The sequence below is a fragment of the Ceratotherium simum genome, chromosome 13 (assembly GCF_057802395.1).
Source record: "Ceratotherium simum simum isolate JZ-2026a chromosome 13, ASM5780239v1, whole genome shotgun sequence".
In the NCBI taxonomy this organism is placed as follows: Eukaryota; Metazoa; Chordata; class Mammalia; order Perissodactyla; family Rhinocerotidae; genus Ceratotherium; species Ceratotherium simum.
In genome coordinates, this window is record NC_141912.1 from 39061778 (window position 1) to 39088530 (window position 26753).

The 26753-nt window shown below is 37.0% G+C and overlaps 1 protein-coding gene across 3 annotated transcripts in view; it reads left to right on the forward strand.

Annotated features, from left to right (window-relative positions):
* Positions 1-26753, forward strand: part of ZFAND3 (zinc finger AN1-type containing 3) — a 330825-nt gene that overhangs the window by 95954 nt on the left and 208118 nt on the right. For all 3 annotated transcript variants that reach the window (XM_087438549.1, XM_087438548.1, XM_087438550.1), the window contains exon 2: positions 6886-6926. In XM_087438549.1, coding sequence (XP_087294675.1) covers positions 6886-6926 — 41 coding nt within the window. The remainder of the gene's footprint in view (positions 1-6885; positions 6927-26753) is intronic.

The following is a 26753-nucleotide window of genomic DNA, read 5'->3' on the forward strand; positions in this document are numbered from 1 at the left end:
AAAATTATTGGTGCCTACCTCAAAAGTAAAGATTTACGTGTAAAGCAATTCCTTTTTCAAGGATAAATTTAGGGAAGAAAACTTTTCTTTATGTTTGGGCATATATGTTAAGACAGCTGCAGCCACTGTATACATTGTGTATTAGAGCTGATAGTGTCATTAAGTTTCTCTTACGTGGAAAAATTAATTTGGCATTTTAATTTAGTTCATTGTATTTTTTTTCTCCTGCTTTTCTACAGGGTTTTTATATGTTTTAATTTTTATTCTCCTTTTTTAAACTGTTTTTTGTTTATTGATGGCCACGCCTCATCTTCTTTTAATTGTTACATGCTGCTGGACTAAGCTTTTAGTAATGTGTACAGGGCCACAGATGATAAGGTGACTTGTTTTACATCTCTGTATCTTTTTAGTGCAGAGATTTAAAACACGTAAAACCAGAGCCGTATGCTGTGTCCTTGAATTTGGGTATGAAATGTTAAGACGCTTTTCATTACAATGCCCCAACTGGAATCCAAATTGTTAGATTGAAATTAGCTTTTAAAGTAGCACAACCCATATTGCTATATTCTAGAAACTAATCCCCCTTATTAACAACTCCATCTTTTCCTTTGTAATAGTCCCTTAAAAAGAAAACTTTGCAGACATCATCTGAATGATTTAGAGTGATGTGTAACGGTTCAGACGGGCTGGATGCACTGTTGAAAGCCTCCTTTGTCATTGCGAGCAACGATGTCATCTGTTTGAACTGGCCTTTTTCTTGTTTGCCTGGGGTGAGCAAAGAGGGATGATTCAGTAGAACTGTTTGCTGCTTCCCAGCTGTTGTAGGAAGTTAGACTTTCTGGTTTTAAGTGTATGAGGTGGCATGCAGATTGTTTCTAGTCTTTAATCATCTAATCTTATCTCTAAGGCAACTGGAGTGATTTTTAGAGTGGAGGAGACAGGTTTGTTTTTTCCTGTCTTCCTTCACCTCCTCCGCTCCATCTCCCCACTCTTCCCTTTCCCTCTCCTCCTCTCCTTCCTCTGGATTATTAAAAGAGATTGTATTGGGAAATACGACTAGTTGATCTTTACAGATTGGTTCTCTTCATTAAGAAGGAGATCCCTTTGTAGTCTAGGTTTTTTTAGTTTTGTGGTCAATGCCTAACCTAGAGAAATTTAGGGACCATAAGACTGGAAGGGCTTGGCATATTTAGGTGCTGATACTGTTGTTTTTCATTTTGACTCTTCTTTATTTTTCTTGTCCCCCAGTTTCTTCCTCATTGTTGGACAAAAAAAAACTATTGTTGAAGAACATTGATATAGTGACAGGGTTTTTTATTTCCACATTTATATTAAAATATTTTTGGGAAGACCTGGCATGTGTATGTTTCCCTGGGTGGCAAGAGATAGTAGTGTTGTATGGATGTCAGGAAAATATTATAAATAAAATGTTTCTAGAATTCTCAGAAATTAGGAATGTTATTGTAATTCCTGAAGATGAGTTAGCTGGAAGGTTATCATTCGTCATTAAAAAATATCCTTCAAAATTGGAAAATTTTTTATTTCAGAAGAAAACACATGATTAAAGCAAGATAACCATATCTCCCATCAAGCAAAGATTTGAAAGTAATACTACTCAATGTTGGTGAGAGAGTGTTGAAAAAAGTACTTTCAGATGCTTTTGATGAGAGTGTAAATTTGATAGAACTTATTTGGGAAGTAATTTGGCAATACTTACCAAAATCATACTTCTTCATCTAGTAATTCTCCTTCTCAGGATCAGTTTTAAAGAAAGTTTTTCAAAGATTTATGACCAAAGGTTTATGTCCAAAAATGCTTTTATAGCAGTATCTATAATAGAAAAAAATCTGGGAAAAAGATTAAACATCCAACAGGAAGAGAGTGACTAAACAAATTATAATATTAGCATGTAATAGGCTATTACAGAGCAACAAAAATATTTTTGGAGAGTATTTAATGACATGGGAAATATTAAATGTAAATAGAAAATGAAAAAATGAAATTTATGTATTTTTATAATACACTTCTTTATGAAATATGTGTTATATACAAAAGAAAATGTGTAATGTGCGTATGTTATGAAGCATAAGAACATGCACACCTGTGAACATACTGCACAACTTTACCAATATGATTAAGTATAATAAATTCTTAGTTATATATATCTATCCATAAGATAAAAAGGAATCATTTCAGAATGTTAACAGTTCTTTTTTGGGGGGGTAGGATTATCAGTGATTTTTGTTTTTTGCTTAAATTCTTCTGTTGTTTTTCTAAATTCTCTGCAAGGGGCATGTATTTTCAAAACCAGAAAATATCGTTAAACATTATCTATTGAAAGAAGAAAAATAAAATTAAGCTAGTTTCTTTCCAACACCATCTCATTGGAAAGAAACTTCTGAAAGTATCTGCCACTTGTTATCTCCTGAGTGACAAATCATGGCCAGATACACAGGGTGGCATTATCTACCAGTTGTAGGTAATACAGTGTGACAGAGCTCCTGAGAGATGACAGGCTGACAGCTACAGGAATTGTGGGTGCCCTGTCTTCTAGGTGGTGTTTGAATGACCTTTACAAAATACATTTTTTAAATCTACTTAGATTTTTCATGGTTCGTGCCTTCAAGAGAGGATTCATTTCTTCATTTAACAAATATTTATTGTGTACCAGTTAAGTACCAAACAAGAGTAAGCAAGAGTGACCATTGCTCTTATGACACTTACCTTCTAGTGATGAAAGATAGTCCACAAGCAAACAGGCCAATGGTGAGATGATAAAAAATGAGGTGTTGTGAAGAAAACAAAACAGGAAGAGGGACTGACTTAAATTGGGTGGTCAGATGAAACCTACTAAGAGGTTTGAACCAGGATCTGAGTGACAAGAAAGGGCCAGTCTTACAGTGATTTAACGGTAGAGGGAATAGCATGGGCAAGAGCTCTGCAGCATGTTCTAGGAACAGAAAAAAGGCCAGTGTGGTTGGAAAGTCGTAAGTGAGAGGAGCAAAGTGGTAAGAACAGAACAGCGGAGATAGGCAGAGCAAGATCCTAAGGGGACTTTGAAACTTTGGTAAGAAGTTTGAATTTTATACTAAATGCAGTAGAAAATTGTGGGATGGCATTAAGCAAGAAAATAGCATGATCTAACTTGTTTTTAAAAGATTATTCTGGCTGCTGTGTGGAAATTCATTGTAAAGGGTCAAGAGTGGGAATGAGGAGATCAGTTAAAGATCATTTACAGTGGCCCAGGTGAAAGTTAATGGTGGCTAGAGTAGAAGCACTGACAAAGAAGAGAAGTCGATTTGAAGTCTCTTTGGAAATAGAGCCAGTGGATCTTGCTGAGTATTGTGTATGAGAAACTGTAGGAAAGAGAGAAGTCAAAAGTTGATTTCTAGGATTTTGACTTGAGCCACTGGGAAGAAGGTTTTGCCATTTATAAAGGTGGACAGAATGGGTCAGCCAAGTTTGGGGGGAATACTGAGAGTTCTAGTTTGAAATGTTGAGTCTGAGCTACGTGTTGAGATGTCAAATAGGCAGTTAGATATATGAGTTTGGAGCAAGGTGAGCAGGTTTGGAATGGTGGTGACCATTTGTGAATCTTTAGTGTATAGATGTATTTAAAGCCATGGGACTGCATGAGATCACTAAGTGAGAAGGAGCGGTAATGAGGACCGAGTCTTGGGACCTCCAGATAAAGGTCTTGATGGTGGAGGAGGAGCCAGCAAAGGTGGCTAAAATGGAGCAGTTAGGTGGGAGGAAAACTGAGGGAGAGGGAGTAGATTTACTCTAGGACCCGAGTGACAAGAAGGCAAGAGTAGAGAGAGTTTCAAGAAGGATGGATCTGGTCGAATGCTGCTGAGAGAGGGAGTAAGATGAGATCAGAGACCTACCTGTGTGTTAGTTTTCTGAGGCTGCTGTAAGAAATTACCACAAATTTGATGGCTTAAAACCACAGAAATTTATTCTCTTAAAGTTTTGGAGGCTAGAAGTCCAAAATCTGCCAGGGCTGCTTTCCCTCCAGGAGGCTCTAGGGGAGAATCCATCTCTTGCCTCTTCCAGCTTCTGGTAGCTGCCTCGACATTCCTGGGTTTGTGACCATGTTCCTCCAGTCTCTACCTGCGTCTTCACGTCTCCTTCTCCTCTGTGTGTCTGTCCAAACTCCCTTTGCCTCTCACAAAAACACTTGTAATATCATTTAGGGCCCACCTGGATAATACAGGGTAAGCTCAAAATCCTTACTTAATTCATCTGCAAAGACCTTTTTTCCAAATAAGGTAAATTCCAGGGATTACAAATTCCAGGGATTAGGATTTGATACTATTGGGCGGCCATCATTAACCTGTTAAACTTTGGTTTTAGAATTGTGGTAGCCATTGGAGATCTCAATAAGAGCAATTTCTTTGGAGCAGTGGGGACATAAGAGAATCATATTTACCTTTCATATTTGCTGCCACATAGAGAACTCTGTTGTCTATCCCAGGACCCTGCAAGTTGATCACACTGCTTTTCCATGGGCAGTCAGTAGTAGTATGCCTGTGGTTAGCTTCAAGTCTTACATGTTGAACATGAGAAAGGAACAAAGTTCTCAGAAGCCTCTGCCAGTTCTTGTGAGTTCAGTGTTGTTGACCTGTGTGATCCGAGTTGGCATTACCGGTGGCCATTATTTCTGTAGTCCAAATCTGGTTTATTTCACATTTCAGACATCTCTGTTTTGATTAATGATATCAGTATTTGTATTATGTCTTTCATAACCTGATAACCATGTTGCTGAAAAATTCCTACTCAGAAAGTGGAATGGATGTTATTTAGATAGTATATAGGTATAGTGGGTATTTTAAATACGTAAACTATCTGAAGAGAGATAAGGGAATGCAGAGAAAAATGCTATTTTGCCATTTTTTTCTTACCAACTTTGTGGAACACAAGTGTTAAAACCGCATACTAGGTGTTGAGCTGCCCTCAGTTGTTCTCTGCTGGCGCTCCGTGATTCCTGCTGGACAATGGAGAGCAGCAGAGGCGATAAACAAGTTACCTCTGGCTCTTTGTGGCATTGCATGGACAAGAGATAGTGACCACATCTGGAAGAAGCCTGCTTTCCTGGGAGGAGTTCTAGTAACACAGGAATTCCTTCATCCCCAACTTTTCCTTAAGTTGGAACTGAAATGACAGGCAGCCTTGGGTTGCTTCCCTGTGTGTGTATGTGTATTTGGGGGAGGGCAGGGGTTGTGCTTTCTCCAGATGAAAGGCTTTACTTTCTCAGGGAGCTGACTTGGTTACCATACATTAAATCTAAGTCTTTAGTTGTGGGGCCATTCTCCCAAACTACCAGACTGCTGACTCCCTCAGCTTCTGTATTGGGAGCAGAGGCCCTAGTTTGGCTTGGTGAAAACACAGGCCTTGGAGTTAGGCAGACTAGGTTCATCCACTTACTTGTTCTGTAATCTTTGGCAAGTTATATACCCTCTTGGAGCCTGTTTCCTCATTTGGTAAAATGGGGTTGAAGGCGTCTGGTATTATGCTTACCACATAGTAGGCATGTAATAAATGTTAGATTCCACTATTAATACATCTCCTTGTCCATTTATTCATTTTTATTCATTCATTGATACTTAAATTTCCTTACTTCCTTTGATGTCTTTATATTAAGTAGAGTCCTAAAAAAAGATCCACCTGTTAACATAGCCTCTCTTTTGGGAAAGAGAAGTAATCCCCCGCCCCCCAGTATTCCCAACGTACTGGAAATACTTCCTGAGGGAGGCTTTCATTAATTGTAAAATTTACTAAGGAGGGCAGAAGAAAGTTGGCTTATTCAACATGTAGGAGCAGCTCTGCGCAAAGACTAAGATACTGGGACCGGAGTTGCTGAGGAATGAGGCTGTAAATAGGTCAGCTTACTCAACATAAAGTATTGTAGGAGTTTTTTGGAAGAAAGCTATAAGAATGAGTTTGTTGTGAACAAAGGATGGCCTTCCGAGTTGGCTCACACCTGAGGTCAGGTACTTCCTCTGCAGTTCCCCAGCTGTGTGACCTTGGGATGAGACTGTATGTCCTTGATTTCTAAGACCCCTCAATTTAATAACACCTTGGAGGGGGTGATGGGAACATTGCCTCGTTAAATTATTCATCACTTGTAGCCAATTGTGTGATGTTTCCTCATTTAGAAATGTTAATGTAATTTTTTGAAAAGCATGTTTTAGAAGCAAAGCAATATGGTAATACCCATCTCAGGGATGTTGGGAAGATTAATAAGATAATGTATGTTAAGTGCCCATCCAAGTTAGTATTCAGTGAATTGTAACCCTTATTAACAAATGAAAGGACATGAAAAATAATTTGACTGGGAACATCTGAAGAAAGAGTTTTAAACAACAGCAAGGTGATAATGTGACCAGGATCTGAAATAGGACTAGAATGAGGGAAAAGAAGACGAGATAGAAGTTCAAGTAATGTTATGGAGATAAATGAATGTGTATATGAGGAGAAAGTTTTACAGACTACATTTTTGTTGTTTGTATGATAACTTTGTGGTATATGTTCCAGTGTGAACAGAGGGAATGTTGGTAATTGTGTGGGATAAATTGACTCCTGTGTCATCTTCTGGGCATGTTACAGTATTTGTGAACTTGCTGCTACATAAGCTGCTAATCACAAAAAATAAAGCATTGGCTAATTCACAGATAACAAACAAAGTGTTATATTTTGTTTTTGTTGTTTTGTTTTTGTTTTGTTGTGGGGGAGGGGTGGCTGGTTAGCAGCTTATCATTAATTTTAATTGAGTTGCCTGGCCAGGAAATTCTTTGCCTACATTTCAGACATCTTTATGTTTTGATTAGAGTGATACTGAATTTTTAGCTCTTGTTTCTTTTTTTTCTTTTTTTTTTGCCCCAGGTCCAGCAAGACTATGAATCTCTGTTCCAAATGCTTTGCTGGTAAGTGCAGAAAAAGGGTTTTAAAATTTATTTTTATTTTTCTTCTTTTGGTTGTTTTTAAGACTATCTAAATCATTTGGCCCTCCTTTGGGTTATGCATGGGGTTTTGTTTTCTTTGCTTGTGTGTGAAAGCAGTTCCTCCTTACCAAGGTGCTTCACCTATTTGCTTAGGACTATTGAAAGTCTTCCCTGAGTGAAGGGAAATCTTATTTGTACTTGCACCAAACAAACTTTCCTCGTGTATAATTGGCATACAGTGGAATTGTAAAAACTTGTATTGTAGTAGGATAATAGTGTTCACCTCTGATCTTGACTTGAATGATTAATGGTGAATGTTGCTTTTACCAATAACAATACAAGAGAAAGAATATTTTCATGTTGGAGTCAGGAAGAAAATCATGCTGAAATAGCTCTTTTCTAATCCAGTCCCTCATTGAAATCACCTTGGGTAAGTCACTTAATCTCTTTGGACCTTAGATTCATCGTTTGTAACATGAAGGGCTTGGGCCTAATGTTTGCCAAGGGCCCTTTCCAGCCCCCAAATGCTGATTGGTTGACTCCTTGAATTACGACTCCTTTATGAAGGTGAAAGCTTCATTTTTTTTTTAAAAGAACTTTATATCTAATGGTCTTATATAAAGTAACTAATTGAGATATGTTTAACTTTCCTACTTTATTACTTCGTTTTGTCAAAGATAAACAAAGCTGAACACTTGTTAAAGTGATAAGCCAGATTTTAATCAGTGATACAGTGCTGCAATAGGGAAGAGGGTCCGGTGTGAACTGAACTTCGGTTTGTACAGAGATGACTGGGCTTTTTAAAGAGAGAATGAAGGAGTTGGGGAGGGGTTGCTAGCTTGGCTTAGTAAAGTCAGGGAAGTGAAAATGACAAAGAATTGGTCAGTGTAAATGATGATTAGGCCGGCTGTGTCTGCTTGCTGACAGTTATGAAGTTAGGATTCTATCCTGCTACAGAGACTGAGAGACTGAGGCCCTATCTTTCCTGATGATTACGTTTTAAAGGAATGGTTTTCATTCCTTAAGAAAGACACTCATGAGTTGTAGGAGATCCATATACATCTCAAAGGGACAGGGGAAGGATGCAGAGTTGTAAACTCTTTTCAGTAAATGCTCTAGGGTAGGGTCGTCAGGGGCCTGTAGTCAGGTGTTGGCTAAAACAAACCTTAAAATCTTTTGACAGCTGCATAGGGGTTCCTGGACCCAATTCCAACGTGTGTGTCAGCATGCCAGCTTCCACATACCAACAAGCAGTTCTCAGACGCCAGCAGGGTGTCTGTAATTCAATTCACTTCTGACACTGTCTCCCTAGAAATAGAATGAGATTCCACAGGTAAAGGGCTCAGTCCAACAAGACCGCTGTCTACTTCAGACGCCAGTCACAAGCCAAAGTTGTTATCTGTGCTTCTGACCAACGTTGGCTGTAAATCAGAGGTTCCCGCGACCCCCTCCTTGGGTTCGATAATTTGTTAGAACGGCTCACAGAACTCAAGAAAACCCACTTCACTCACTAGATTACTGATTTATTACAAAGGGTATTAAAGGATACAAATCAACAGCCAGATGAAGAGATAGATGGGGTGAGGTCCTTAACAAAGGAGCTTCTGTCTTTATGGAGCATGCGACCCAGCAAGGTGGCAAGTGGAAGCGTTCTGGTTCCCCAACATGGAAGCTCTCTGAAAAAGGGCCGACGAGCTGTCCTTTTGGGTTTTTATGGAGGCTTCATTAGGCAGTCATGATTGACTAAGTCATTGGCCATTGGCAGTTGACTCAACCTCAAGCCCCCTCCCAAAATCGGGGGGGTGGGACTGAAAGTTACAATCCTCGGATCACGTGGCTGGTCCTCTTTGGGTGGGGGTAAATTCCAAGGAGTTTGGGAGCTGTGAGTCAGAAACTGTGATGAAGACCAAATATATCTGAGAAGTATATTTCAGTTATCTGAATGACCAAATATATATGTATTTCTTGTAAATCACAATATCACCGCAGCTTTGAGCTTTCTCAGGCAGGCACTTTAAGAGGGGCTAGGGTTATCCTAGGGATGGGGTCTTGAAACTGTGTTAGTGTTTGTTTAAATCTTTTAATGTTGGGGGAATGGGGTGGACGAAATCATTTGTGTTGAGTCTGGTTTTTATAGACCAAAGTTTAGGCCTACTTGAGAAGAGGGCTCAGAAGAACCTGGCTAGAGTGTGATCAAGGAGAGAATCTTTATCAATTTTAATCTTGTTTTCATTATGCTATTTGGGCAAGGAAATAATCATAGTGTAAGCTTTAGACCTTTACATTTATGCCTAAACTAGGGAATAGGTGGGAAGGAGTTGGGAGGGTTGGGAAAGCTGGCATTTGGTATCTGTTAAAAGTTTGGAATTTGGCTAATACTTTAGGTCTTTGAAAGGGAAAAAGTATTGGTAAGTTTGATTTTTATCCAACTTTTAACAGTATCACTGCCGTGTTAAATGAATATGTTCTGCTTTTCTTACTCTGCATATCTACGATTATAGATATGAAGAAATGCTTCCTCCCTGATGAGAGTTTAACTTTATAGTAAAGATGAAAGAAGCCATGAGACAAAATGTACATTAGATTGTAGGACTGTCTCCACGTAGAACTAGCTCCCCCTTATAATTCAGTAGTGTGGCTTTGGGAGAAGGCCAGGCAACTTTGAGTAAGGCAGGCAGCTCACATCAAATGCTGAGAAGACTGTCTCATGTCCCTGACTAAATATAAAAGTTTAAACAATTACCAGTGAAGACAGTTTAGCCGTGGTCTTTGGTTTTTCTTTGGACTTGTTGCAGTTAAATTTTCTATGGTTATAATTATTTATTGTCTCTCTGGTGATATATGTCCATTTACTCTTTACACAAGAGTAAAGAGTACTCTTTACACAAGAGTAAAGAGTACTCTTTACTTTTGCCATTTTTGCTTTTAAAAATATTGAGGATATTTTCAAGTGTGTAAAGAAAATACTCTCTCCTTCTTTCCTCTTTGTCTTTACCTCCACACTGCTAATTTCCCTAACATCATTTGAAAGAAATTACTAATAACATCCTGCTCGCTGAAGCAGCATTTGGTGTTCTTTTTGAAATTCAAAAGAAAAAAGATCATTGAACTTTAAAGAAGCATTTGCAGATTTTGTTCCCATATGAAGATAAGAGTATAAAAATGCATTGCGGGGGCCGGCCCGGTGGCGCAAGCGGTTAAGTGCACGCGCTCTGCTGCGGTGGCCTGGGGTTCGCCGGTTCAGATCCCGGGTGCGCACCGACGCACCACTTGTCAAGCCATGCTGTGGCAGTGTCCCATATAAAGTGGAGGAAGATGGGCATGGATGTTAGCCCAGGGCCAGTCTTCCTCAGCAAAAAGAGGAGGATTGACAGATGTTAGCTCAGGGCCGATCTTCCTCACAAAAAAAAAAAAAAAGAAATGCATTGTGGCAGATGCATGAGATGTGCGAGACACTTTAAGTTATTTTGGCCAAAGGCACTGTGATTTAAAATATTCTTTTAAAGTGTATTGTAAAGTGTACAATGTACTTTTAAAAGAAGGAAAAATCACTTTAAACAATAGCTGTTGTGTACCATTAGGTTAGTAAGAGATTTTTCAAGATTCTTTTTCAAAATCTATGTGGTGAAAAAGTGAGTTTGTATATTGTAACGTGTTACATAAAATTGAATGAAATTTGTAAAAACATATTTGAAGTTTTGTTGAGATGGTAGGGTACTAGGTTAGGAACTGTGGGTACTAGTTTAAAGTTAACTTTGGTAACTGTTTGCCTCTGATGAAATATTCTGCCAAACGGTAAGTACCCCCCCCCCCATAACTACCATCACTTCAGATATTTTCCCTTTTCTTTATCAAAGATTCTTGGGCTGTTTGAAGTCGTTGGAAGGGAATAACAAGGGAAAGGAAATGAGTATATGGAAAGTGAGAGTTACTAAAAAACCATTGAATTGTTAATTGCTGGTAAATTATATACCAAATAATAGTTTTTCTCTGTATTGTTAACAGAATAAGAAATGTCTGTGTCAGCCATTTGCATATATAGAAGGGTGTCCAACCTGGCTTCCTAAAAGCTCACAGCTCAACCAAAATTCCTGTCTCTGAAATGAGAGGGTATTATTTTTATTTTTTGACAACTCTCATCTTGAACCCTGGTTTGGCCAGGCTGAAATGATTTAAGATCATTGGGAGTTTTTTCACAAAAGTGTAATGCTTCTTTCTTAGCCTAAAAGGGCCTTTGACCTGAAGAGCCTTCTCATCCAAGATTTTCTATTTATGCCAGGATCACTAGGACATTTAAAGGAAGTATTCTGGGGAAGCACCAATAAATGATTGGCTCTAGTGTTATGATTTGAGGTACAATGGATTTAAAATGCTCTTCTTGATTCTCTTTATCTGAGGTTATTATGTAGTCTAAAAAAAAACCCCACAAACAGGCAAGAGTGATTTTACCATACTATATTGTTTTCCATTCCTCTAAGTGCTGTTTTTCTACCTTCCTCATCAATCCCCCTTTCACATGTTCTGTATTTTTCTTACTCAAATCACAATTTTGTACATTTTTTTGGAAGTTTGGGTATATCTCTCTTAAGATTAAGACTCTTCTGTGAGCAGAAACCAGAAATACCTGCAGTTTGGGTAAGGATTCTCCCACCTTTGAGTTGATATATTATCCTTCCCAGTCAAGAGGATTAATTATTTTTATATTATCTAAATGAAAGGAAGGATTTGCTTAACAGATTAGCAGTTTATTTGAAGTTATGGAAAGAATGTCTAAACTGTTGAAAAGGATGGCATTTAAGCACCTTGAACATAAGTTATCAATTGATCTTGCCACAGATCTTTCCAATTTTTAAAGCTAAGGATCTTTTTTTTGTCTAGTTTTAACTTTTCTTTTTCCTTGATAATATTCTACCTGTCGTACTATCCTTTTCTTTCATTAAACCTTTTTATATTGTTTGTATGACTTGACTAAAAGAATTAGTAAATGTCTATAATGGAAAGCAACAAAATTTCATGACATGATATTTATAGTTACATTATGATGAATAAACATTTATGGGTTGAAACACTTTTTTATTGCAGTTTTTCAAACTATGCGTATTGTGATTCATTAGTGGGTAGAGAAATCAATTGGGTCATGATCAGCATTTTAAAAAATTGAGTAGAGGACGTCAGCATCATGACAAAGTGAGCTGACTTAGTATAAGGGAATAAGAGGCCATCAGATAATGGACTATCTCACACACAAAATTTTTTATACAAACCTCAAGGTAACCACTAAACAAATAATCAGAACAAAATCACATATGATAAAGAGAAAACTAAAAGAGTCATAAGACAGAACAACCAAACTGAATTGGCAGTCTGAAACACATGGGACAAGAAACAAAGGAAATGCAGAAGAACCGGAAAATAAGCGATAAAGCAGCAACATTAAGCCCTCATATATCAGTAATTACTCTAAATGTAAATGGATTGAACTCTCCAGTCAAAAGACACAAAGCGGCAGGATGGATTAAAAAGCAAGACCCAACATTATGCTGCCTCCGGGAAACACATCTCAGCTCTAAAGACAAGCACAGGCTCAAAGTGAAAGGATGGAAGACAATACTCCAAGCTAATGGCAAACAAAAGAAAGCAGCTGTTGCCATACTCATATCAGACAAAGTAGACTTCAAGATAAAACAGGTTAAGAGAGACAAAGAGGGGCAATATATAATGATAAAAGGGACACTCCACCAAGAAGACATATCAATTATAAATATATATGCACCCAACATAGGAGCACCAAAGTACATAAAGCAACTGTTAACAAACCTAAAAGGAGATATTAACAACAACACAATAATAGTCGGGGATCTTAATATCCCACTTACATCAATGGATAGATCATCCAGACAAAACGTCAATAAAGAAACAGAGGACTTAAATGGAAAACTGGACAAGATGGACCTAGTAGACATATACAGAGCACTCCATCCCAAAACAGCTGACTACACATTCTTCTCAAGCACGCATGGAACATTCTCAAGGATAGACCATATGTTGGGAAACAAGGCAAGCCTCAATAAATTTAAGAAGATTGGAATCATAACAAGAATGTTTTCAGACCATAATGCTATGAAACTGGAAATCAACCACTAGAAAAAAACTAGGAAAGTGACAAAGATGTGGAGATTAAACAACATGCTACTAAACAGCCAGTGGATCATTGATGAAATTAAAGGAGAAATCAAAAAATAGCTGGAAATAAACAAAAATGAAAATATGCCATACCACCTCATATGGGATGCAGCAAAAGCAGTCCTGAGAGGGAAATTCATAGCAATACAGGCCCACCTCAACAAACAAGAAAAAGCCCAAATAAGCAACCTTAAATTATACCTAACAGAACTAGAAAAAGAAGAACAAACAAGGCCCCAAGTCAGCAGAAGGAGAGAATAGAAATTAGAGGGGAAATAAATGAAATTGAAGGCAAAAAACAGTAGAAAGGATTAATGAAACAAAGAGTCAGTTCTTTGAGAAGAGAAACAAAATTGACAAACTCTTAGCCAGACTTACTAAGAAAAAAAGAGAAAAGGCTCAAATAAATAAAATTTGAAATGAAAGAGGAGAAATTACAATGGATACCACGGAAATACAAAGGATTATAAGAGAATACTATGAGAAACTATATGCCAACAAATTGGACAATCTAGAAGAAATGGATAAATTGTTAGACTCATACAACCTCCCAAAACTGAACTAAGAAGAAACAGAGAATCTGAATAGACCAATCACAAGTAAAGAGATTGAAATAGTAATCAAAAACCTCCCCAAAAATAAAAGTCCAGGACCAGATGGCTTCTCTGGTGAATTTTACCAAACATTCAAAGAAGATTTAATACCCATTCTTCTCAAACTATTCCAAAAAACAGAGGAAGATGGAGCACTTTCTAACTCATTCTACAAGGCCAGTATCACCCTGATACCAAAACCAGACAAAGACAATACAAAAAGAAAATTACAGGCCAATATTGCTGATGAACATAGATGCAAAAGTCGTCAACAAAATATTGGCAAACTGAATACAGCAATACATTAAAAAGATCATATACCATGATCAAGTGGGATTTATACCAGGGACACATGGATGGTTCAGCATCCGCAAATCAATCCACATGATACACCATATCAACAAAACGAGGAATAAAAACCACAAGGTCATCTCAGTAGATGCAGAGAAGGCATTTGACAAGATCCAATATCCATTTATGATAAAAACTCTTAACAAAACGGGTATAGAAGGAAAGTTCCTCAACATAATAAAGGCTATTTATAGACAAACGCACAGCCAACATCATACTCAACGGGGAAAGTCTGAAAGCCATTCCTCTGAGAACAGGCACGAGACAAGGCTGCCCACTCTCGCCACTCTTATTCAACGTAGTATTGGAGGTTTTGGCCAGAGCAGTTAGGCAAGAAAAAGGAATGAAAGGAATCCACATAGGGAACGACGAAATGAAACTCTCACTATTTGCAGATGACAGAATTTTATATATAGAAAACCCTAAAGAATCCCTTGGAAAACTATTAGAAATAATCAACAACTACAGCAAAGTCGCAGGGTACAAAATCAAGCTACAAAAATCAGTTTCATTTCTGTATGCTAATAATGAACTAACAGAAAGAGAGCTCAGAATGATAATACTATTTACAATTGCATCGAAAAGAATAAAATATCTAGGAACAAATCTTACCAAGGAGGTGAAAGACTTACACAATAAAAACTATAAGACATTATTGAAAGAAATCGATAATGACATAAAGAAGTGGAAAGATATCCCATGTACATGGATTGAAAGAATAAACATAGTTAAAATGTCTATATTACCTATAGCCATCTACAGATTCAGTGCAATCCTAATCAGAATCCCAATGACATTCTTCACAGAAATAGGAAAAAGAATGCTAAAATTCATATGGGGCAACAAAAGACCCCGAATAGCTAAAGCAATCCTAAGAAAAAAGAACAAAGCTGGAGGCATCACAATCCCTGACTTCAAAACATACTGCAAAGCAATAGTAATCAAAACAGCATGGTACTGGTACAAAAACAGACCACAGACCAATGGAACAGAATTGAAAGCCCAGAAATAAAACCAAACATATAGGGACAGCTAATTTTCTACAGAGGAGCTAAGAACATACAATGGAGAAAGGAAAATCTCTTCAATAAGTGGTGTTGGGAAAACTGGGCAGCCACATGCAAAAGAATGAAAGTGGACTATCTGCTATGGCCGTTCACAAAAATTAGCTCAAAATGGATCAAAGACCTGAAGGTGAGACCTGAAACTATAAAACTCATAGAAGAAGATATAGGCAACATTCTATTTGACACTGATCGTAAAGGAATCTTTTTGGATGCCATGCTTACTCACAGTAGAGAAACTAAAGAAAAAATAAGCAAGTGGGACTTCATCAGATTAAAGAGCTTCTACAAGACAAATGAAACCAGGATCAAAATGAGTAGACAACCCACCAGCTGGGAGAAAATATTTGCGAAACATATATCTGACAAGGGGTTAATCTCCGTAATATATAAAGAACTCACACAACTGAACAACAAAAAAACAACCTGATCAAAAAATGGGCAGAGGAAATGAACAGACACTTCTCCAAAGAAGATATACAGATGGCCAATAGGCATATGAAAAGATCTTCAACATCACTAATCATCAGGGAAATGCAAATCAAAACAACACTAAGACATCATCTTACACCCATTAGAATGGCTGTATATATATATAATCACCAAGACAAAAAACAACAGGTGTTGGAGAGGATGTGGAGAAATGGGAACCCTCATACACAGCTGGTGGGAATACAAATTGGTGCAGTCTCTATGGAAAACGGTATGGAGATTCCTCAAAAAATTAATAGAAATACCCTATGATCCAGCTGTCCCACTAGTGGGAATCTGAAATCAACAATCCAAAGAGGCTTATGCACCCCTGTGTTCGTTGCAGCATTATTCACTATAGCCAAGAAGTGGAAGCAACCCACGTGTCCCTTGACTGATGATTGGATCAAGAAAATGTGGTAAATATATACAATGGAATACTACTCAGCCATAACAAAAGGCAAAATTGTCCCATTTGCAACAACATGGATGGACCTGGAGGGTATTATGTTAAGTGAAATAAGCCAGAAAGAGAGAGATAAACACTGTATGCTCTCACTCATATGTGGAATATAAACCAACACATGGACAGAAAAAACTGTATTGTAGTTACCAGGGGCAGTGGGGGTGTGGGGTCGGCACACAGGTTGAAGGGAGACATGTATATGGTGATTGACGAACAAAAATGTACAACCAAAATTTCACAATGTTATAAACTATTAAGACATCAGTAAAAAAAAAAAAAGTAAAAAAAAAAAAAAATTTGAGTAGAGGGGCCCGCCCAGTCGTGTAGCAGTTTGGTTCACATGGTCCACTTTGGCAGCCGGGGGTTCGCAGGTTCGGAACCTGGGCATGTACCTGCTCACCACTCATCAAACCATGCTGAGGCAGCATCCCACATAGAAGAACTAGAAGGACCTACAACTAGGATATACAACTACGTACCAGGGTTTTCGGGAGGAAAAAAAAGAAGAAAAAGAGGAAGACTGGCAACAGATGTTAGCTCAGGGCCAATCTTCCTCAAAAAAAAAAAAATTGAGTCGAATAAAAAATCAGAGTGCATCACAAATATTAAGGGTGAGTATTGTTTTTGAAACCTTTCTTTGACTTACATATATAAATGAAAATAACATGTAATAGGTTGTGATGTAAATATGTGCTACCATGGGTATGATTTAAAAAGTTTGAAAACCACTGAATTGCAGAAATTCGTTGGAAAGTTGCGGAGTTATTTGAGATCTCATTTTCTTTGCAAAATAGGTCATATTTCCTTTCTGTCTTTAGGCAAGGGGTTAACCAATTGATTTCTTGTGACCTTTGTCCATTCTGAGCTCTTGACTAGTTGGGATTACGTGATTTTCTTTGTGAAAGCATGAACTAAACCTGATTGCCGACTGCTGTGTTAAAATATATATGAAAAGTCAAACATAGCATCTAAGGGATAGTCTTGCCTCTTACAAAGGTAGAAATGGTACTTAGATACTAATTGGTCTTTGATATTTAGGGATATTTAATACGTACTTTACAATAACCTCCTGTACTACCATATTGAAACCCAGCTATCATTAAAGTAGTGCTTTTCACAGAATGGTTTTGCTAAGTAAAAGTGTGGATGACAGAAACACCAAACAGAATGATAAGAGGGGAAGGCAGAAATTTTTAAAAAATTGACTGAAGTAACTCCTTCGGCAATGTGGCATTATTTCCACCACCCTTAGAAACGCTTGCTGTTGGGGACAGAGAAGTGTGGTGACTAGAAAGTAGCTACAATCTATAGATCATTTTATACTTTATAAAAGAGTGAGCTTGAAGAAATATCCCAAGGGATGGAAGATTCTTTGAGTAGCACTGATGACAGATGCTTATCAGAAGACAAACTTAAGATGTGTTCAATGTAAAAAGAACCAGTTGGTCCTGTGGACTTTTAGACATCTGTATGTATTTAATTTTTAATAATTTTCATTAATTTCTTTAAAAAACAAAAAAAGTCTATTATTTATAGACTATGAAAAAAGTACTTCATTGAGAAATCAAAGTAAGCAATTTCTTTTAAACTGTAGACATGATTTGAACATATTGTTCCATATAAGACTTTTTAGAGACTTGCTATTCTATGATTTACATAAAATTAGATAAATAAGGGAGAGATGATTATTCACAGTGCAAGAAGCTTTCTTTTTTTGCCTTTTACAGACTGGTTTCTTTCAAAAGGAATACTTTTAATACATTACTATGTCAGTTTACAGAAAAGGATAAGACTAGAAGAACTAAAGTGTAAGGAGTCTCTTGTCAGTTGAAGATTAATTAAAAATGCATATAAAGCATCTCTAAAATTGTAAGCTAATGGTGAAGTTATTTAATTATCTGAAAATTAGTTTCAATATAACTTTTCAAATACATGTATCTCTTCATGGGACAATAGTTAAGTAAGCTTACCTTTGTTTCATGGTTAACTTGTGTCTTATGCCTCTTTATTGGTGAACAGTATTGCAATAAACAAAGAAAATGATACATGTCATATAGGGAGCATATTGTAGTATGATTCTAGAGCTGTGTACTTAGTTTTGGAGGAATCTGTTTTCAGGTACCTATTCAAATGAATAATCTTACATGCTGGGTTCTGATATTTAACTTTGGAGAAAATATTATTATAATTAATATATTTCTGTTACTAGCCTTTGTCAGCTGGGGGAAAAACTATTAATTCTGTGTAGTAATTTCATTTTCGCTTTATCATTTCTTGATGTTGTCATACAGTTATTGTTTTAAATTCAAAATAGACTTTGGGTAGTCTTTAAGGGATTGAAATAGCCACTATTAAAGCAGGATTTCATTTTCTCCATTGCTGCGTACTTTGTATCCAATCTGAAAATTATCAATCTTGTTCATTGCTGTTAAATTTTCTATCTAAATCCAAAGTTTGGGCCGGCCCCGTGGCTTAGCGGTTAAGTGCGCGCACTCCGCTGCTGGCGGCCAGGGTTTGGATCCCGGGCTCGCACCAACGCACCGCTTCTCCCGCCATGCTGAGGCCGTGTCCCACATACAGCAACTAGAAGGATGTGCAGCTATGACATACAACTATCTACTGGGGCTTTGGGGGGGAAAAAAATCTTAAAAAAAAAAAAAAAAAAAAATCCAAAATTATTATTGAATAACAGAGTTCCATAATTTATGCTCTTAACCTGCCATTAGTTTGTTTGGGATTTTTTTCCCTTTTAAAAATAACATAGGGACGTTAATTAAATGCTGATTGAGAATACTTACAAAGCAATATGTGTAGTATCCTGTTTTCAATTAGACTACACATAATTTATATGTATGTAGTTGTATGGGATAAAGCTGGAAGAAGGTACATGAAAAATTTAATTTTGATAGTCCCAGAGTAGGAGTGTTTGGGGAGGATTTTAATTAATTTTGATTTTGTTTGTCTATATGTTCAGACTTTTATTATTAATGTAATTGTAAAAATCATATTTAGAAAAGTAAAATATATTCTACTTATATCTGACAGACACCAGAAGTGGTTAGTTTCTTTCTGGAATGAGCAAAATAAAGTTGGCTGTAGCTTGCAGCATAGGGAATCTTAATCTTGACATCTAAGGTTGATGATACAGCGATGCCAGGTATGGGGTGGAATGGCAGGTAAACCAAAATGTGAACATTTTTCCTCAAGGTGACTTGAGTTTCATGGTAATTTCCAGAACAGGGTAACAAATTCCCATTTCATAGCAAGTAAATTAAAGCATTTCCTCATGAACTTGCAACTCTCATTGCTTGGAGTTACACTGTAATCTCTTTTCTGCTTCCATTCTCTGTTAGAAGTTCAAAATAGAAGTGGCCTGATTCTAGTTACTTTTGAAAGGGAAGAATTGTAGGTTATAGTGGAATTTTGAGGAACAGGGTGAATTTGAAATTTTTAAGCACTTCTTGTTATGCATGTTTCCTTTTAGAAATTGTGGGAACCCTGTACCCATCAGTAATATATTATAATACAAAATACCCACTTCCAGTGAGTCATTTTATAGCATGGTGAGGTTTGGGTAGGATAGTGGAATCTGTATGCTCATCATACCTGGATTTTTTTTTTTCTTTTTTGTGAGGAAGATCAGCCCTGAGCTAACATCCATGCTAATCCTCCTCTTTTTGCTGAGGAAGACTGGCTCTGAGCTAACATCTATTGCCAATCCTCCTCCTTTTTTTGTTTTCCCCAAAGCCCCAGTAGCTAGTTCTACGTCATAGTTGCACATCCTTCTAGTTGCTGTATGTGGGACGCGGCCTCAGCATGGCTGGAGAAGTGGTGCATAGGTGCACGGCCGGGATCCGAACCCGGGCCGCCAGTAGCGGAGCTCGCGCACTTAACCCCTAAGCCACGGGGCTGGCCCATACCTTGATTTTTCAAATCACCTTTTCCCAGAAGAAGGGCAGCTGCTGCTCTTAAAATGAAGCATTTGAATAGGGTATTGCTGTCTTTTTAATTCTTCTGACTTGATTACCAGTGTATACTCTTTGATATCTTTAAAGCTGAAAGTCCAAGAAAGATTTCTCAAGTATAACGCACACACATTGGTCATGTATTTGTTAAAAAGAGTTCAGCTCATTGGATTCTCTCAACCATTGTGTGTCCATTGGTGGGTATCTGTCTGCTGTGGGTGTCTGAAATTCAGAATATTATAGAGAGTAATATAATAATTATCCATAAGCCAGCCAAGAATAACAAATACTAATGTTTTGTCCCTTTTTTGTCTTTATAACATACTTTAAAAGTAAACTGAAATCTCATAGTAGTTTTCTTTTACGCCAGTGATTCTCTTTTCACCTCAGAGACGAGCACTGTCCTTATCCTTATATGTGTAGTTTTTATTATGAATGGTATTTATATGAACAATGTATGATTCTATTTTAAAAATGTATGAGTGGTATGTTGCACCAGTCATTCTACAACTTTTTTAAAAATGCTTTTAGAAACCAATCATTTTGACACATTTTGCTCTAGTTCATTTTAATTGTTATAATATTTTATTATAATTAATGTCCTGATTTACCTGGAACAGTCTTCAATTTATACTTTTTGTGCCACTGAAATTAATAACATCCCTTTGTATTCCTCAAAGTGTCCCAGTTTGGTTGATAAATTATTGGTCACCCTCATTATACTATGCCCCAGTTTATCTAGTTCCCTGCTGATGGACGTGTAAGTTGTTTCAACTACTGTTTTTATACCACAATTGCAACCTCACGTTTTCTCTATTTTCTTTTACACTTGCTTGAATACGTTAAGACTGTTTCTCTATTAGAAACCCTATTCTTTGTGATGTAGCTTCCTTGCTCTCAAATGGAAGCAAGACAAGGGCAGTAGGTCCTTAACTGATTTGCAAAGCTGAACTCGGTTAGCTCTTTCTGACCTCTTAGTCTGTAGTAGTTTGCTGTCTCACTAATAAGCATTCTTAAATTGTGTGGTTAATTATTATGCTAGTCAAGATAAATGAAGCAATGTGTTGAAGATGATGTTGTTATGGAAATTATATCAAAAATAATTGTTGCCTTACTAATGGGAAACAAAATGCTCAGTGCTGTAAGTAGCAGAAAAGTAGCTTCCTTTAGGCTTTAAATAGCAAAATTATGAAAATTTGTCAGTATTTTAGGAGAAATGGGAGAAATTTAATAGTCATTAGGTCTTTTAAGATAGTTTGGCTCTGTCATTTGGCTTTATTTCTGTCCGCATTGGTCTAAAGCTGTGGTGTCCATAATGGTGCACAGGATTATCTCTTGAGGCATAGAGAGAAAATGTTAGAATTTCTACTTATATCTATTTTTATCATACTTTATATAGTGTTGATTTTTATAATGTACATAATCTTATTGGTATTACTTGCTTAGAGTTGCCAAACAAACTTGGTGGCTTAAAACAACAGAAGTTTATTCTGTCACAGTTATGGAGGCCAGAAGTCTGAAATTAAGGTGTCAGCAAGCAGGGTGGGTTCCTTCTGGAGGCTCTGAGGGAGAATCCGTTCCATGCCTCTCCTAGCTCCTGGTGGCTGCCAACAATCTTTGGCATTCCTTAGCTTATAGACACATTACTCCAGTCTCTACCTTCATCTTTACATGGCTTTCTCTCCTGTGTGTGTCTATCTTTTCCAAGGACAAGTGTCATTGGATTTAGGGCCCACCCTTCTGTAGGATGATCTTATCTTGAAATCCTTAACTACATTTGCAAAGGTCTTCTTTTCAAATAAGGTTACATTCACAGGTTCCAGGTGGAGATATATAGACATAAATTTTTTTTTTTGGTGGGATGAGGGGAGGTGCACCATTCACTCCTCTACAGGAATATATAACTATTTTTAAAACAAATAGATGTGTAAAAGATGTATGCTCAAATTTTATTCTGATGGTATAGTTCTATCAAAGAAGCTTGGAGACCCCTAGTTCTGAGACCTGCTTGGGTTAGATGTGATTGGCCCCTTTTCATGTAATAGGCAACACTCTGTGACATGAAAAGTGATATAAGAATTAACTGCTAGTATTTCCTGTGTTTAATGTTCTTAAGTCGAGTATTGCAAACTAAGTCAGAATGATCAGGTTTAGGTTTATGGGTTTCCTTTTAGGCTTGGCAGGAATATGGTTAACTTATCAGATAGACTCAGGAAGCACCACGAGACTTTTTTTGTGCCTCAGTGGTCTTGACTCCACTATGCTACAGATACTTAGAGTAATTTTTTTTTTTTTTTTTTTAAAGATTTTTTTTATTTATTTTATTTTTTCCCCCCAAAGCCGCAGTGGATAGTTGTATGTCGTAGCTGCACATCCTTCTAGTTGCTGTATGCGGGACTCGGCCTCAGGATGAACGGAGAAGTGGTGCCTCGATGCGCACCCGGGATCCGAACCCGGGCCACCAGCATCGCAGCGCACGCACTTAACCACCAAGCCACAGGGCCGGCCCACTTAGAGTAATTTTTGATCTGGCTGTCCCTCTGTGCTTGAATTAGAGAGTTACAGTGAGGTTGCTTCTTCACGCTTTTCCTGGTTATAACCTCCTTGCACTTAACTCTTAATCCACAGTAGGGATGGTGGGTAAAATGATAGGACATTATTTTCAAGCCATTAATGTATAACTAAAATATGATCTTCAACGATACAAAATTTTATATCACTTAAAAACTCTACTGCTCAGCTGGTTCTTAGTGTATAAGGTAGAAGTAACTGTATGTTAACAATCTTAACTTTTACTAAAGGTTTGTTTTAAATTTCTTATTTTAGTTTTTGACTAAATATTGGATATAGAGAAGAAAAAAATACCTTAACCTAAGACTTCTGGTTTGGAGAAAAATAAGGGTGCATAATCTTAAAAGGGGAATGCCAAAAAAAAAAAAAAAGATAATTAAAATAGAAGTGGAAAAAGAATTACTCTTCGTGAAATAAGATGGAAGAAGGGCATGGACAATTATATCTATGTTTTTAACAAGGCAGTAAAACCCTGAGATGAAGCAATTGCAATAGTAACCAAGATTTCTGCAGCCCTTTTATATTATAAAGCCATTTTGCACAATATTATCTCACTTGATCCTTACAACTTTGGTGGTGATTTTGTATCTCCATATTACACATAAGGAAACTGCAGCTCAAATGGATTAAATAATAGTCCCAAGATTAAGTAAATTTTAAAGCAGAGAGCTGAGATTTGATTTTAGCTGTTTAGACTCCAATCCTAATCTCCCACTATTCATTTTTGATAGGAATGAAGGTAGTAGGTTCAGATGGGCGTGTACTGTAAAAACCCTGTGCGGATGTAGCAGTAGCGTTGTTTTGCCTTTGTGTGTAGGTTAGGGGTGTACACTTTTCCCGTTCTCTTTTCTTGTAGTTCAATTGCAGTTTGTCTTGAGATCTCCAGGGAAAATCAAGAGAAATAGTGCTGGAAGCTTCACAGAGTAACTAATTTGGGAAAAGATGTGCATATGTGGTTGGAGGGAGTGTTTTTGTCTAACGCATTTTCTATTTTGGTGGTGAGATCTTCATTTCTTAACATCTTTCTTGTTCATATAACTTTTAGCTTATTAACCTTGCTCTCTGCACTGCATAGTGAAGCACCATTTCTAGTTTAGTCTCCTGGGTTTAGCTTCACAGGAGATTTTTAAAAAAATGTTTGGAGGTGTGATTTAATTGCAGAGCTTTTTGCACATTGTCAGTGTAAAGGCAAAGATGAGTTTCATATTTAGACAGTGCAACCTGCAGGTTTCATTTGTTAAACCTTATTGTTGGTATTCCCATTCTCCATGTGTGCATAATAGTGTTAAAAAAAAGTCTTGTTTTGTGGCATCCATATTTAGCAATTTGGTTGAGTTATGGAAAAGCCTGTCCTCTGCCTTGTGTATTTGCTCATTTGGAAACCTTGTGTAGTTTGTGGAGACACTAGTGATTTGTTCCCCAGCCTCCCCGTGGGTTTTGTTCCACATTACAATCTAATTCCACCTCCCTGTCCCATACTCCTGTGCCGTTAATTTGTACATTTCGATGCAGTTTGTTTCATCGTGTGTTTTTGTAATCCAAACTGAATGTAACGAGCTATGTGCTTTAGGGACCTGGCTTTGCCTTGCCAATTAGAACAAAGTGGTTACTGAGAAAGTATGTTTTAAATAAAACATGGCACCTCTGAGTAGGACTGATGCTCATTTGAGAGTAAAAGAGATGGTTTTAACTCTTTGATTCACAAAGAAGAACCATTACTAAAGATCAGCGCTTTTTTGGAGAAAGAATGGTAACGATTTACTTCCATAAAATATGGTTATGTAAATTTCCTCATGGACTAACTAAATTTAAAAGTTTATTGTTTGAGATCCACTTTTTTCTTTGTGATTGAGACATGTGCTATCAAAATTCTCTAAATTCCAGAGTATTTAACCAATGGCTGCTGCAGCTTCTGAATTTTGAACTATTCATGTTTAGGAAGGTGAGGGCATATAAAACCATAGCTATATTAGCCCCTTTATTTTTCTAATATCTCAAGCCAAGTTTTCAATGTAATAGAGAACCCTCAAAAGATACTTGAAAATTATAAGGAAGAATGTAAAATTTTGCCTTTAGTGTTTGGATATTATTTTATTTTCAGATGGTAATAGAATTTTGAGCCATCCATGACTTAAGGCTATTTGGAATTTTAGCAGTACTTTCATCAAACATTTAAAGGACAGATGTCTTTGACTAGATCTTCGTACGCTGATAGTTTACTAATTCACTCCATAGACCCCTTCATAAGTTGGCTCCAGTATTGTATTTGTTTCTACACTAAAAATAATAGAGTTCCGTTTTTAGCTGATATATCAAATAAACTCTAGAATTCAGCATTGGCACAAGGAAGCATGAAGTTGCTTATGTTTTTTCTGTTTTCCATAGGACTCATATTGAAGGAGAAAATAGGACTTTGTCAAAAGCTTTGAAATAAAGATGCCAAGAGGAAAGTTAGACATATAAAGACTTGATAAGGTGTAAACAACATTTTAACATTTATTAACCTATACAAGCAAGAGAGCACGAGAGGAATACATTTCTATGGAACAATTCAAATAAAAATTATGTAAGTGTACCCTGTTGAAAAAAATTGTTTCTGGAAAAATGAGCTTGGTACTAGAGGAAGCTAGTTTAATTGGACTAAATTAAACTAAACCTACACATTTCTAACAATGTTCTTTGAAAGTTTGAACAATTTTCTGAGTAAAAATAGTAAGACTTAAGTCTGCTGCTACCTTCTGCTTAACACTGTTCTAACCTGTGGCTGAACTAACAGGCCAGGACGGTTAGTTAACTTTGAAAATATCCAACATCTTCAGAAATCACTGAATTTGCCAGCTTTGCATAAAGTGACAATGTTGTTTTCTTTGACTCATATGGTTTAAGATCCAGTAGCTGTTAATCTTCATGCTTGAGGTACAAATTAATGTCATGAAGAGTCTCTCTCAAAATTCTTTTAACACAGGTCCTAGACTTCCAATGGCAAATGAAAGCCAGATTGTTCATTTCTTCTATGCCTGTTCATTTACTCAGTGTACATCACAAGTGTTTTGTAACACTGTTTTTAGGAAGTTTAGAAGTATTGAATCCCATGAATTATGTGATATTAGGAAATGATGATCACAGAATATTTGATTGGAAGGAATATTAGAGCCTTTCCTGTCCAAAACACTGGTGCTTATTCCAAATGTCTACTGAACTCTAATGAGTTTCGAAGTAAACTGAGGTGGTGGGAATAAAGTGGCTTGTTTTTTCATCTTTTGTGTGTATCTTTCAACCTCAATTTCCTTTCTCTTTCCAATGTAACTCTACTACGTTAGTAATTTTGAAGATAGGACTAGAAAGAAATCTGTAACAAAGTGGCAGCAACACTTTTATTTGTGGGTACGTTAAAGGAATTGTATGTGGTTTTTTTTTGGTGAGGAAGATCAGCCCTGAGCTAACATCCATGCTAATCCTCCTCTTTTTGCTGAGGAAGACCGGCTCTGAGCTAAGATCTATTGCCAATCCTCCTCCTTTTTTTTCCCCAAAGCCCCAGTAGATAGTTGTATGTCATAGTTGCACATCCTTCTAGTTGCTGTATGTGGGACGCGGCCTCAGCATGGCCGGAGAAGTGGTGCGTCGGTGCGCGACTGGGATGCGAACCCAGGCCGCCAGTAGCGGACTGCGCGCACTTAACCGCTAAGCCACGGGGCTGGCCCGTGTATGCGTTTTTCTGTTTATTATCTGTTAATTCATTTGCTGATTGTTCTACAAAGTTACTGAAGTTTATTCATTGTTTAGTAGAGTTGGTACAGTTGACAACTGTGTGTATATGTGTGCACACGCACACATGTATCCTTTAAGATATATTGATTACAATTTTTTAATCTTAAAAATTTTCTTAAATATGAGGCTTGCATTATATATGAGATTTTATCCCATATAGCAGTTAGAGAATCATTAAAATGTCCTAAAAATGTTTTCTACATCATTAGTGCCTTAAAGAAATCCCCCTGAGCTTGACAAAAGTCTTTATTATAGCTTTTTCTTTTCTTTTTTTTTCCAATCCAAGATAAAGTGTTTAATGTCCTAAGATATATGCCTTCTGGGAATGGACCTTTTTTATGGAGTCCTTCTATCAAGTAGTCTGGTTTTTGTAAGAT